The sequence below is a fragment of the Nicotiana sylvestris genome, chromosome 7, assembly GCF_000393655.2.
Source record: "Nicotiana sylvestris chromosome 7, ASM39365v2, whole genome shotgun sequence".
NCBI classification, from domain to species: domain Eukaryota; kingdom Viridiplantae; phylum Streptophyta; class Magnoliopsida; order Solanales; family Solanaceae; genus Nicotiana; species Nicotiana sylvestris.
In genome coordinates this window covers 143,180,626-143,195,372 of record NC_091063.1, presented here as the reverse complement: position 1 = coordinate 143,195,372, position 14,747 = coordinate 143,180,626, and the positions used below count along the sequence as shown (strand labels likewise).

At 38.6% G+C, this 14,747-nt stretch overlaps 1 protein-coding gene across 1 annotated transcript; it reads left to right on the top strand.

The window, feature by feature from the left end:
• Nucleotides 1-11,910: 11,910 nt before the first annotated feature.
• On the top strand, nucleotides 11,911-12,759 carry LOC138873876 (zinc finger BED domain-containing protein DAYSLEEPER-like). The gene has a single exon (XM_070152362.1). It carries the CDS (start codon nucleotides 11,911-11,913, stop codon nucleotides 12,757-12,759), a length of 849 nt encoding a protein of 282 aa, XP_070008463.1.
• Nucleotides 12,760-14,747: the final 1,988 nt, after the last annotated feature.

Below are 14,747 nucleotides of genomic sequence, written 5' to 3'. Positions count from 1 at the left end.
GTTAGAAGGTTGTTGTTCGTTTTCTACTTTCATTATTGGTTGTCCTACTTCATGTTGATAATCAGCAAAAGGTTCTGAATCCATTGCATATGCAAAAGATTGTTCGAATGCTGCACATTCTGAAGGTTGTATTTTTTCGATGATGAAATGGCAATTCTTGTAGGCTGAATCAGTTGTAAGCAAATGTATACAGGTATTGAGTTCTTCATCTGAATTTACAAGCATTCCTTTGCTTGTATTTAGTTTGATATCAAACCATACTTTTAGTGAATATCTAGTTGAATCAATACTTGCAACTTCACTAATTTTCTTTAGGAAAATATTGAATGGTATGTGCTTATTAAGTAGAACAAGTTTTGTATCAGATCCAAGTATTTGAAATCAAGAGTCCACCTCCCATTAAAAGTTATAACAATGCAAATCGAACTTATCCTGCAGATTCATGTTTAGTGGCAAGTATTAGGAATATGAACAGAAGAATTTTAGGTTGTATGTGCTGAAGTTTTTACAAATGAACTAAATCACTTAAGCATCTGCTGCTGAAGTTTTTTGAAAAAAGATGTATGACATAATTAATGAATCATGCACAGAAAACTTCAACTTATTAAGTGCTAAAGTTTTTAGAAATAAACTAAATAACTTCAGCATATCAGCTAAAGTTTTTTTGAAAAAGTTTTATGACAGGATTTATGAATCCAAGGAAAAATACTTCAGCTTATTAAGTGCTGAAGTTTTAGAAATGAACTAAATAACTTCAGCACATTGGGCTGAAGTTTTAGCAAATAAATTCAACAAACTTGAGCATGTTTCAGCATTAATTGCATAGTATACATGAGAAAACATAACAAACACAATTAAAGTAGTAGTTATATTACGTTGGGGGTATGTGTTAGTGTAATAATTACATTTCTATCACATTCATGCACGTTTTTCATTAGACAACGTTTAAAATTCCTCTTTGCCTTTTCATATACATTGCAGAAGTTTTTGTCGCCTATATAAGTACGCTATACCTTGTGAGTTTATTCACTCAAACACATATATTTTAGCATATAAAAGCAAAAGGGAGAAAAATGGATACTATCATCAGGCAAATAGTTGACAAAGATAAGCAAGACATCATTGAGGCATTTGAGTTGAAGCTTGATGAGGTCATAGAGAAGTACGACAGGGAGCTAGAAGAAATCAACAACAAGCTTGATAAACTTGCGATGTTTGCAAGATTTGATAATCTTGCTAACGAAGACGCTCGTCTATCTGGGAGTGACGACGATGATGATGATATGGACGATTAGTTTTTATTTTTTTTCTATAATCCTTTTAGTTAAAGGATTATAATGTTATTTTATTTTTTATGTAATTTAATTTATATTTTTAAATTTTTAATAAAATATTCTGTGTTGTTTTAAGTTTTTTGTGCATTTTTTTAATATTAATTCTATTCAAACTCGAAAAATAACAGAGGAAATGAACTAAATAACTTCAGCAGGAATTAACAAAAACTAATGCGAAAATTATATATTTTTTGGTATGAAGTTTTTCCAAAAAAGCATAATAAAATACATAGTGCAGGAAGAAAACTTCAGCTCCCTTTGTTGAATTTTCAAGCATGAACAAAAAAATCCTTTTTAAACTTAGAAAATAACAGAGGAATTAACAAAAACTTATCCGAAAATTACATATTGCAGGATAAAATATTAAGCATTTTTTGCAGATGAACAAATAAAACTTTAGATTACAAAAAATTATATGAAAAATGGTTTACATATTCCTGAAAACATAAGCATTTTTTGGTATCAAGTTTTTCCAAAAAATCTTAATAAAATACATAGTGTAGGAGGAAAACTTCAGCTCCTATGCTGAAGTTTTTGTGCAATATTAAATTTTAATTTATGTTTTATTTTTTAACCAGTGTAGGAGAAAAACTTCAGCTCGTTTTGCCGAAGTTTTTAAAGATTAAATAAAAAACTTCAGCACTTATGCTGAAGTTTGTTTGCAATATGTGGTTTTAATTTATGTTTTATTTTTTTTACCCAGTGTAGGAGAAAACTTCAGCTCGTTTTGCTGATGTTTTTAAAGATTAACTAAAAAACTTCAGCACCTATGCTGAAGTTTTTGTGCAATATTAAATTTTAATTTATGTTTTATTTTTTACCCAGTGTAGGCGGAAAACTTTAGCTCGTTTTGCTGAAGTTTTTAAAGATTAACTAAAAAACTTCAGCATCTATGCTGAAGTTTTGCTAAAGGTGTAAATACTTTAAAACTTTAGCTCGTTTTGCTAAATTTTTTAAATATAAACTAAATAACTTCAGCTTGTTTAGTAAATAAACAAGACATATACTTCAGCATATGTAAAAACTCAGCTTGTTTGGCAAATAAACCAAAATTTTCAGCATATTTGTGACGACCCGGCCGGTCGTCTTAAGAATTAACGTCCCAATCCTCTATTAACTACTTTCCCCGTGTTTATTTCTGCTATTTTCATTTGCCGGGATGTTCGGTTTTGAGTTTCGGAGAGTTTTGGGATACTTAGTCCCTAAATAAGAGCTTAAGTGTTTGAAATATGACCATAGTCGGAACAGTGTGAAGACGTCCTCGGAAAGGAATTCTGATGGTTCCATTAGCTCTGTTGGGTGATTTTGGTCCTGAGGGCGTGTTTGGATTGTGTTTTGGAGGTCCGTAGCTAATTTATGCTTGAAATGCCGAAAGGTCGAATTTTAAAGTTTCCGGTTCGATAGTGAGCTTTTGATTCGAGGGTCGGAATGGAATCCCGGAAGTTGAAGTAGCTCCGTAGTGTTGAATGTGATGTGTGTGCAAAATTTCAGGTTATTCGGACGAGGGTTGGTAAACTTTTTGATTGAAAGCGTATTTTTAGAGTTTAGAGTTCTTTGGCTTGAATTCGTGGTTGATTCATCATTTCGATGTTTTTTTAGGTATTTTAAGGATTGGTATAAGTTTGGACAAGAGTATTGGACTTGTTGGTGCCTTTGGTTGAAGTCCTGGGGTCCTCGGGATGATTTCGGATGGTTGATGGAAGGATTTTAAGTTTGGAGTTACAGCTAAAGCTGTTGATCTTCTATAATAACCGCACTTGAGGTTGGGTCCCGCAGGTGTGTAGCCGCAGAAGCGGCATTTGTTATCGCAGAAGCGGAATTGGGCAGGAGAAGCATGATCCGCATATGCGGGAAATTTACCGCAGAAGCGGTACCGCATCTGCGAATGGGGAATCGCAGAGCGGAAGTAGGTTGGGTTAGTGATTGTCGTAGATGCGACCGTTGGTTCGCAAAAGCGGGAAAAATCCTTGGGGAGCATTTTCAATAGGGATTTTCAAAGGAGTTCATTGGGGTAAGGTCTTTGGTCCCTAAGCTCGTTATTGGAATAATTTTTATCATTTTAAGCATGAAAAATTAAGGAAAATCAGGTAAATTGGGGGTTAGAGCTTGACTAATTAGAGACATTTGAGTGATGATTTTGAGGGACCATTTGAGGTCCAATTTTGGTACTTTTGGTATGACTGAACTCGTGAGAGTGTGAGGATTCTGGAAAAGTAAATTTTACTTGATTCCGAGACGTGGGCCCGATGGGCATTTTGGTCATTTTACTTAATTTCGTGTATTAGCTTAGAATTTAATTGTAGAATCAGTTGCTTGAAGTGTTATTTACATTATGCAATTGAATTAAATAGATTTGGGCTATTTGGAGTCGAGTAATCGCGGCAAGGACGTGGTTTCGAGTTGATTTTGAGCCGGTTCAAGGTAAGTGGCTTGCCTAACCTTGTGTGGGGGTCCTTCCCCTTAGGATTTGGTATTACTGTTAATTGAAACACCTTGTATGTGAGGTGATGAGTGCGTACTTGTGCTAATTGTTGAAAATCCGGTTTTCATTAAGTAATTACTAGTATGTTTCTTTTCCTGTTTATATTGCCTGCATTTAAATACTGTTGTTAGCTTAAGAAATCATGTCTAAGTGTTTTAATTGTCTTATTTTCTCAAACTGCTTTACCTGAATTCCGTGCAGCATGCTAGGCTAGAATTACTTGTTCACCTTGTTATGAAATTGACCTTTTTGAATATTTTCCTTATGCTACTATGTAATTACATTTGGGACCACGGATGTGGGATTCTAGTAGCTCCCCCTTGTCTGTTTATTTGGGACTACAGATGTGGGATTCCCGGTAGATCCTCCTGCACAGCTATATGGAACTATGGGACTGCACCCGGTAGATTCCTCCAGTACTAGGTATTTACATTTGGGACTACGGAATGGGATTCCGATAGATCCCCGTGTACTATGAGTTGGACTACGTGATGGGATCCCGGGAGATCCATTGGATATATATATTTAGGACTACAGGAGGGTATCCTGGGAGATCCCCGATTGTTATTTAGGTGCTGAACCGTATTTCTTTCTGTGTTTACCTTGCCTCTGTAATAGTTGTTGTTGCCCTTTATATCTTGTGTTACTTTTACGGATGTACTTATTTATATTGTTCTGTTCTACACTGTCAAACTTTATATTTTATTTAACTTCAATAGGGCCCTGACCTTCCTCGTCACTACCCAACTGAGGTTAGGCTTGGCACTTACTAAGTACCTCTGTGGCATACTCATGCCCTTTCTGCACATGTTTTTCATGTGCAGATCCAGGTACTCTGACTCAGTCCTATCACCCTTGAGGCGAGGTGACTGCTCCAGAGACTTCGAGGTATATCTGTTACGTTCGCAGGCCGAGGAGTCCCTTTCCATTCTACCTTGTAGTGATAGCCCTTCTATTTTCTTCTGTTGATGTAGACATTTCGGAGTTAGAGCATTTCTATTATATTCGTAGCTTTTGATTCATGGGTTTTCGGGTTTTGGGAAAAATGTATTGGTTTTTAAGAGTTAATATTGTGTATGCTAGCGGCACTTTTAAACGCTGTTTTATTACTTTATTCTTGTTTTAAATTGTTTTTTCCCGCAAATTTGGTTTATCTTCCACATTTTAGGCTTACCTAGTCGTAGAGACTAGGTGCCGTCACGATGGTTCAAGGAGGGCGAACCGAGATCTTGTTGACAAGTTGGTATCAGAGCTCTAGGTTCATAGGAGTCATGAATCACAAGCCGGTTTATTAGAGTCTCGCTGATTGGTACGGAGACGTCTGTACTTATCTACGAGAGGTTATGTAACCGTTAGGAAAATTTCCACTTCATTTGATTTCCTTGTCATGCGAGATTTGATGTCACAGTTCTAAACTTTTGTCTTCTATTCTCTCACATATGGTGAGGACACGCGCTACCCGAGATGATCAGGCAGCCGCGCCCTCTACTGCAGCCGTTAGAGGCCGGGGCCGGGGTAGAGGCCGAGGACGCGCACGTGGTGTAGCTAGAGCACCTACGTGAGCTACCACCGAGGTACCACCAACATTTCTAGCTGGAGTCCAAGCAACTGATACGCCTACTGCTACCACTACTCCAGCAGTTCGGGAGACTCTGGCATAGTTCATGAACATATACACCACTATGGCTCAAGCAGGATTGCTTCCCCTTGCTACAGCTACGTCTCAGGCCAGGGGAGGGGCACAGACACCCGTCGCCCGCACTCTTGAGCAGCGGATGATGCTTTGGGATTTCTAGATGAGTGTTACGGCATTCTTCGTACCATGGGTATATTAGGGTCGAGCGGGGTTTCCTTCACTACCTTCCAGTGTCACGACCCAAAAACTGACCCGGTCGTGATGGCGCCTATCGTGAAACTAGGCCAACCGATGCAACTCCTGAATCAACCATTTTCCAATAAAAGTTGTTTTTATACCATTTATAAATCAATAATCTCATAATGAAATTTTGAAAAAGAAAAATGCAGAATAATTATAGAAGCCCGACATCTGGGTGTCACTAGTTATGAGCATCTACCAAGGTCTGAATAAAACAAGAGTCTAAAAATGTACTAAATACAGTAATGAAAATGAGGGGAAGGAAAGCAGTGCTGCGAACGTCGTGCAGCCACCTTGCTAACTCCGATGACTCCGCCTTTGAGCAATCAACACCCGCTACCGGGTTTCGAAATACCTGAATCTGCACACGAGGTGCAGTAAGTAATGTGAGTACTCCAACCTAGTAAGTAATAAGAGTAAATAAAGACTGAGCAGTAAGAAAACGCATCAACCACGTCATAGCACCACAGTGCTTACAACCTGTTTCCAAATCAGGATACCACTCAAATCATTTCGTTAAACTCCCACTTCAGTAAAATCCTTTAAAATTATCTTTCTAACCTTTTCAATATAGGTTTAATGAAATGTATATATAGTGAAAGTGATGAAAATCATAATCGGCCCCTCGGGCGAAACATAGTTCATATACAGCCTCTCGGCAAAATAGAAATTCATACCCATTTCATAACTTAAAACTTCAGTTTAAATGAAAGTTGTTTAAAGCATTTGATCAACATTTTCAATAGGTCTCGTTCTAAAGATGAGTGAAAGAACTAATTAAATCAACATATTCGATAGAAACTCACTTTAAGGAGGACTGAAAAACACTAAGCTCATAACCAGGCCCCTCAGGCAAGCATCACTCGTGTACATGTATATAGATAGCCCCTCGGGCAAGCTTCTCAGTCACTCGTGACTCAACTCTTACCAATCAGCGCTCACACTCAATAGGTACCATATAGTAACCGTTATAACGTACAGCCCGATCCATATATTATTGCGGTACGCAGCCCGATCCATATATATAGTCGACTGAGCTCACTGGAGGTGTACAGACTCCAGAAGGGCTCCTACAACCCAAGCGCTATATCACTGTGGCGTGCAACCCGATCCAACATATCGTTACGGCATGCAGCCTGATCCATATACATATATACATATATATATATATACATATATATACATATATATACATATATATATATACATATATACATATATACATATATACATATATACATATATATTCATATATACATATATACATATATATTCATATATACATATATACATATATACATATATATATATATACATATATATATATATATATATATATATTGCTGCGACGTGCAGCCTGATCCATAAATGTATAATCCTCATAACCAGGCCCTCGGTCTATCTCAGTCATCAACCCTACGATCACTCAGACCATCAGTAAAACAGGGAACTCAGCCCAAACAGTTTTAATATTTTAAGAAGTAAAGTGATAAAACCAGATTTAAACAATAACCAGGTAAAACATGACAGAGAATATGCTTTCAAAACAAATAGAGTGAGAAAAATAGTGAAAGTGTCCCTAAGAGTCTCAACAGGTCGGCACAAGGCCCCAAACATGGCATATAGCTCAAAATATAATATCAATCTCTAAAATATGGAATATCATAAGATTTCAAATCAAATATGCATCATAACAGTCGTACGGAACGAACCAAGTAACAATCTCCAACGGTGCACGACTCCACGCTCGTCATCTAGCATGTGCGTCACCTCAAAGTAGCACAACGATGTGAAATTCGGAGTTTCAAACCCTCAGGACAGTATTTACAATCATTACTTACCTAGATCCGGTCCAAACTCTAGCCCGTGATGCCTTTGCCCTCACGAATCGACCTCCGGATGCTCCAAATCTAGCTACAATCAGAACATAACCATTAAAATATGCTAAGGGAACAAAGCCCACTAGAAAATATCCCATTTACATCAAAAATCCCGAAATTGCTCAAACCTGGCCCTCGGACCCACGTCTCAGAATCCAAAAAATCACATCAATATAATCCTCATCCTCCCACGAGTCTATACATACCAAGAACATCAAAATCGGACCTCAATTGGCCCCTCAAATCCCCACTCAAAGGTCTCTTAATCTCAAGCCCTTACCCATTTTTGCTACTGATTTTTCCATGGATTTCAAGTTTACAACTGTTAAAATTCATCATAGAAACAAGTTTAGGGTCCAAAAACCTTACCTTCATGAAACCCTCTTGAATTCCCCCTTCAATTAGCTCTCCAAAGCTTTCTCCCGAATGAAATATGGTGAAAACCCACTAAATATCGTGAAGGGTGAAATATATACATTCTGACCCGGGCATTTTTGCATTTACAACCATATTCTCGCTTCTGCGGTCAAGATCACCGCATTTGCGGTCTTCACTTAAATCCCCATTTTCCGCATCTATAATGAAATATACCGCACCTGCGCCTTCGCAGATGCGGTCCCACAACTGCTTCTGTGGTTCCTACCAACTTCACCAGCTTCAGCTTCTGTGACCACCCTTCCGCATATGCGGCATCACACCTGCGGTCCCTAATCCACAGGTGCGGAAATACCATAAGCAGTAAAAGATCTGCAGCTCACCAAAGACTCCAACTCTCCGTCAACCATCCCAAATCACCCCGAGGCCCCCGGGACCTCAACCAAAAGCACAAACATAACCCATAACATTATTCAAACTTGTACCAATCTTCAAAACACCTCAAACAACATCAAATCAATCAAAACATATCAGATTCAAGCCTAAGTTTCCAAAATCTTTCGAATTTCGATTTTAATCAAAAACCCAACCAAACCACCTCTGAATGACCTGAAATTTTGCACACACGTCCCAAATGACACAACGGAACTACTGCAACTCTCAAAATTCCATTCTGACCTCTATATCAAAATCTCACCTATCAACCGGAAAATGCCGAAATCTCAATTTCGCCAATTCAAGCCTAAACCTTCCACGTACTTCCAAAATGCATTCTGATCTCGCTCTTAAGTCCCAAATCACCAAACGAGCTAACCAAATCATAAAAATTCCTATCCAAGATCATATACTAACAAGTCAAATCTTGGTCAAACCTTTCAAATTTCAAGCTTCAAACTGAGAGTTGTTCTTCCAAATTCATTCTGATTACCCTGAAATCCAAAAAAATGACTTACATGAGTCATAATACATCATACGAGGAAAGCCATGCCCGAGAACTGGCGAGCAAAGTGCAAAGGCTCACAACGAGCGGTCGGGTCGTTACATCCAGCTTCGAGGAGCTGCCTATGAGTGGTGGCGCACTTATGAGTTAGACAATCCGGATGAGGCTGCTTCACTAACTTGGACTCAGTTTTCAGATCTGTTCCTGAGAGAGTATGTTCCTCAGAGCCTTAGGGATGCATGGCATGCAGAGTTTGAGCTTTTTCGCCAGGGCGCTATGACTGTCTTAGAGTATGTTGTCTGTTACACTAGCTTGGCTAGACATGCACCAACCTCCGTTTCTACTGTTCGCGAGAGGGTTCGCCGATTTATTGAGGGCCTTATTCCCAACATCATGTCTAGCATGGCTCCTGAGTTGGATATGGATATTTTCTATTAGCATGTGGTGTGCATTGCCAAGAGGATTAAGGGTATGCATGCTAGGGAGAGAGAGGAGAGAGAGGCCAAGAGGTCTTGAGAGTCGGGCCATTATTCTGGTGCTCGTGCCCCAGCTGCAGATCGTCATGGTAGGGGTTATATAAATTGCCCTATTCATTCGGCTCTTCCAATAGCCAGTGGTATTCCAGCTCCTCCTAGGCCTTAGGAGCCTTATTATGCACCTCCAGTTTCTAGCGTGCCTCATACACGAGGTGCTTTCAGAGGTCAGTCCAACAAACCTGGCCCGAGTCATTCATAGCCGCCACGTCCTCCCAGAGCATGTTTTGAGTGTGGTGACACCTTCCAAATGGTAAAGGATTGCCCCAGACTTGGGAGGGGTGCACCTTCATAGACTTCTCAACCACAACGTGCCCCGTAGAGTTCTCAAGCTATGATTACAGCTCTAGTTGCTACCCCACCTACTCAGCCAACTAGAGGTGGAGGTCGGGAAGGTAAAGGTCTCCCTAGAGAGGGAGGCTAGGCCAGATACTATGCCCTTCCTACCCGTACTGAGATTGTTGCCTTCGATTCTATCATCAGAGGTATTATACTGGTTTATCACAGAGATGCATCGGTTCTATTCGATCCAGGCTCCACTTACTCTTATGTGTCTTCTTATTTTGCTCCGCATTTGGGTGTACCTCGGGATTCTTTGAGTTTCCCTGTTTATGTTTCTACTCCTATGGGAGATTCTCTTATTGTGGACCATATTTATCGGTCATGTTTGGTTGCTCTTAGTGGTTTTGAGACTAGAACCGATTTATTGTTGCTCAGCATGGTAGATTTTGATACTATCTTGGGCATGGACTGGTTGTCACCCCATTATGCTATTCTTGATTGTCATGCCAAAACCGTGACGCTGGCTATGCCAGGTGTACCGCGTGTTGAGTGGAGTGGTACTTTAGATCACACTCCCAATAGAGTTATTTATTTTCTTAAAGCTCGGTGTATGGTTGAGAAGGGATGTGATGCGTATTTAGCTTATGTGAGAGATGTCAGTGTTGATACCCCTTCAGTTGATCAGTCCCAGTAGTACGGGATTTTTCCGATGTGTTTCCAGCTGATCTTCCGGCCATGCCGCCTGATAGAGATATTGATTTTGGCATTGATATGTTGTCGGGCACTCAGCCCATTTCTATTCCTTCGTACCATATGGAGCCTCCTAAGTTGAAGAAGTTGAAGGATCAGTTACAATAATTGCTTGATAAGGGTTTTATTCGGCCCAGTGTATTACCTTGGGGGTGCTCTTGTCTTGTTTGAGAAGAAAAAGGATGGTTCTATGCGTATGTGTATTGATTATCGCCAGTTGAACAAGGTTACAATGTAGAACCGTTATCCTTTGCCTCGTATTGATGATCTTTTTGACCAACTTCAAGGCGCACGAGTGTTTTCTAAGATTGACTTGCGCTCAGGTTACCATCAGTTGAAGATTCGGGAGACAAATATCCCAAAGACTTCTTTTAGGACTCGGTATGGTTATTACGAGTTCCTTGTTATGTCATTTGGGATGACCAATACCCCAGCAGCCTTTATGCATTTGATGCACAGTGTATTCCGGTCGTATCTTGACTCGTTCATCATTATCTTTATTAATGATATTCTGGTGTATTCCCAGAGTCGGAAAGATCATGAGCAGCACTTGAGGACAGTGCTTCAGACCTTGAGAGAAAAGAAGTTATATGCTAAGTTCTCGAAATGTGAGTGTTGGTTGGATTTTGTGGCATTCTTAGGCCACGTGGTGTCGAGTGAGGGTATTCAGGTGGATCCGAAGAAAGTAGAGGCTATGCAGAGTTGGCCCAGACCATCCTCAGATACAGATATTCGAAGTTTTCTTGGCTTGGCAGGTTATTACCATCGTTTTGTTGAGGGGTTTTCATTGATTGCAGTCCCTATGACCATACTAACCCAGAAGGGTGCTCTGTTCAAGTGGACGGAAGAGTGTGAAGTAGGGTTGTGCATTTGGATCGGATATCCGAAATCCGATCCGATCCGCTCAATTTCGGATTTCGGATATTTGGATCGGATTCGGATTTGATTTATTAAAATTTTGAATTTTCGGATTGGATTCGGATTTGTATAGTTTGAACCCGATCCGATCCGAAATCTGAATTTATTAAGGGAAGTATAAATACTAATTTTATTTTTAGGGTTAGGTCTTATTTCATTCTCGTTCTTTTCTCACAAGTCACAGCCTTATCTGAGACTCAGAATCCACCCACACCCAGAGACTGCTGCTCACTTCATGCCTCAAGCTGCTCCTGCTCCTGCTCGTCACTTCCTCTATCTCTTCTCAGTGTTCCGGCGATCGCACTGGTAAGACACTAAGATTTACTCTTTCTCTCTCATTCTCTCTCTCTTTCTCCCCTTTTCTTAGAGCTTAAAGAAAGTGTTTGTTCTCTTTTATTTCTTGGATAACATTGATGAAATAAATTGGGGGTTTCACTCTTGACTTTCTTAAACAAAAATAGACCATACTATACTACTATTTTGAATCCGATTTTACTTTTAATTTTTTGTTTTGTTTCGTAGATAGAAGATGAGGTAGAGATGGTGAATAAAGTTCAAGCTCTTGTAAAATGTGGTGAAAGTGGTGCTTCAAATGATTCCACAACCAATGTTGAATCTGAATTTGGTTCGAAGAAAAGAAAAACCACGAAAGAAAGATCAGTGGCTTGGCGACACTTCAGTAAGTTCACTGATGACGAGGGTGTTAAAAGAGCGAAATGCAAGTACTGTCCAGAAGAATATGTAGCTAACACCAAAAATAGTGGTACAAGCAATTTGCTATCACATCTTCTCAAGTGTCCGAACAATCCCCACAAGCCGGAGACAAGCCAGACAAAATTAGATTTTCAACCGAAAGGTCAAACAGGTGATGTCTCACTTATCCCTTGGAAATTTTATCAAGAGGCATGTAGGAGGGCTTTAGCTCGTATGATAATTATAGATGAACAACCATTCATTTTTGTTGAAAAGGATGGATTTAGAGACTTCGTGAGAGCTCTTCAACCTTTATTTCATATTCCATCTCGTACTACTATGACTAGAGATTGTTTTGAGATTTACCATGATGAAAGACTTTCTTTGAAGTCAATTTTTAAAGAATCAAAACAGAGAATTTGTATTACGACTGATACATGGACATCAATTCAAAGAATTAACTATATGTGTGTTACAGCACATTACATTGACAAGAATTGGAATTTGCATAAAAAGATATTAAATTTTTGTCCAATTACTAGTCACAAAGGTCAAGATTTAGCTAGTGGTGTTGCTAAGTGTTTACTTAAATGGGGAGTGGATAAAGTATTTACTGTGACAGTTGATAATGCAAGTTCTAACGATGTCATGGTTAAAGAATTATCCAAACAATTACTAGATGGAACACTAACTTGATGGAAGGTAAGCATGTTCATGTTAGATGTATGGCTCACATCATCAATCTAGCTATTCAAGATGGGTTGAGAGAAGGGAGTGTGTCTGTGGAATGAATAAGACAAGTTGTTAGGTACATTAGACAATCTCCAGCAAGATGGAAGAAGTTTAAAGAATGTTGTGATCTCGATAGGATAACTTCTAAAAAATCATTGTGCTTGGATGTGCCTATTATGTGGAACTCCACATATTTGATGTTGAAGGTTGCTACAGTTTATGAGGAAGCCTTTACAAAATATTGTGATATTGATTATGGTTTGATGTCATGTATTTCTAACTGTATTTGTGAGGATGGACAGCCTGCAGGTCCACTTTTAAGTACTGATTGGGATAGTGTAAGACGTATTGTGAAGTTTCTTGAAATATTTTATGAACTCACCTTGAAGGTATCAGGTACACTTTATATTACGTCTAATGTGCACTTTCTTGAGATATGTGTTGTTGGTTCTTCTTTGAAAGAGTTGATGCAAAGTGAAGATGCTACCTTGAAAGAAATGGCAAATAATATGAAAGAGAAGTTTGATAAGTATTGGGGGGGTCCACAAAAGATGAACAAAATGATTTTAATTTCATGTGTGTTCGATCCACGCCACAAGTTTCAATCTCTTTCGTTTGCTCTTGCTGCCATGTTTGGAGAAACAATAGGTGTAAAAATACAAATTGAAGTGAAGACATACATGGAATCTTTGTTCAATGTGTATGCAAAGAAGAATGGTGGTTCTGGTTCATCTCCATCTTCCGGTTCATGTCCATCTTCTCCATCTTCCCCTGGTTCATGTCCATCTTCTCCAACTTCATCTACTTCTTCATCATCGCTTTCAAAATTCATGTTAGATTTAAAGAAGCATAAGAAGGGTGAAGGAATTGATTCGAAAACAGAGTTAGATAAATATTTGGGTGAAGATGTTGAGGAAGACTTTGAAAATTTTAAAATTCTGGGGTGGTGGAAGTTGAATTCACCCAGATTTCCCGCACTTGCTGAGATGGCACGTGATATGCTAGCCATTCCTATTTCTAGTGTTGCCTCAGAATCAACCTTTAGTACCGGTGGACGCATACTTGATCCATTTAGGAGTTCATTGACTCCTAGATTGGTTCAAGCTCTTGTGTGTGTCCAAGATTGGCGTCGGAACGAATCAACAACTCCGGTTAAAATTGAAGAAGATTTAGATAATCTTGAACAACTTGAAGTGGGTAAGACTATTTATTTCTTCAATTACTTTACTTGTGTTTAATGTATACTTATGTTATGTTTCTTTAGATTATTTTTAAACTAATTTATTCTATTACTATCTTATTCTACAGACTTTATTAATACCGGAAGAGAGCCTTGTATCATCGACATGTAGATGGTAGGATTTCATTTCCCAGACTTTAGTAATTCTGCTTTTATCCAAATGAATTGATACATTTGGGTGCTGATATATTATGCATGAGAAAGTATATCTGGTGTTCATTAGTATGTTCAATCTAACAACATTTACGGTGTTCATCAGTTTTATGACTTTATCCAGTATATGATTTGGGAGTGAAGTTTCTAAGATTATATGATTTTCTTACAAATAAGCTTTTGGTGGCAGATTACTAACCATTTATGTTTACTTAAAGGAATTACTTTGATTTGTTTCATTTGCGAAATCTTTGTATGGTAATATGAGTATATTATCCAAAAAATGTATATGTTGCTTTCCTATTTGTATGGTAATATGTGGACTTTGATGAATACATCTGAGAAAATATATAAAGGGCTTGTGCTCGTATCACCATATACCACACCAAGTATTTGAAATGCTAGAGCAAGAGTAGCCAAAAGAGGCATTTGCTAATATGTCATTTGCTAAGGTATTTCTCCCAAATTGATACTTTGTTCTGTTGGAATGGATATTGTAACATGCTTGCATACTTTGTTTTGTTTTACAATTGTAGTCTGTTTGAAGTTTGAGAAATTT

Excerpts from the sequence above, each read along its gene's own strand:
- LOC138873876 (XM_070152362.1), top strand. The coding sequence starts at position 11,911 with ATGGTGAATAAAGTTCAAGCTCTTGTAAAATGTGGTGAAAGTGGTGCT.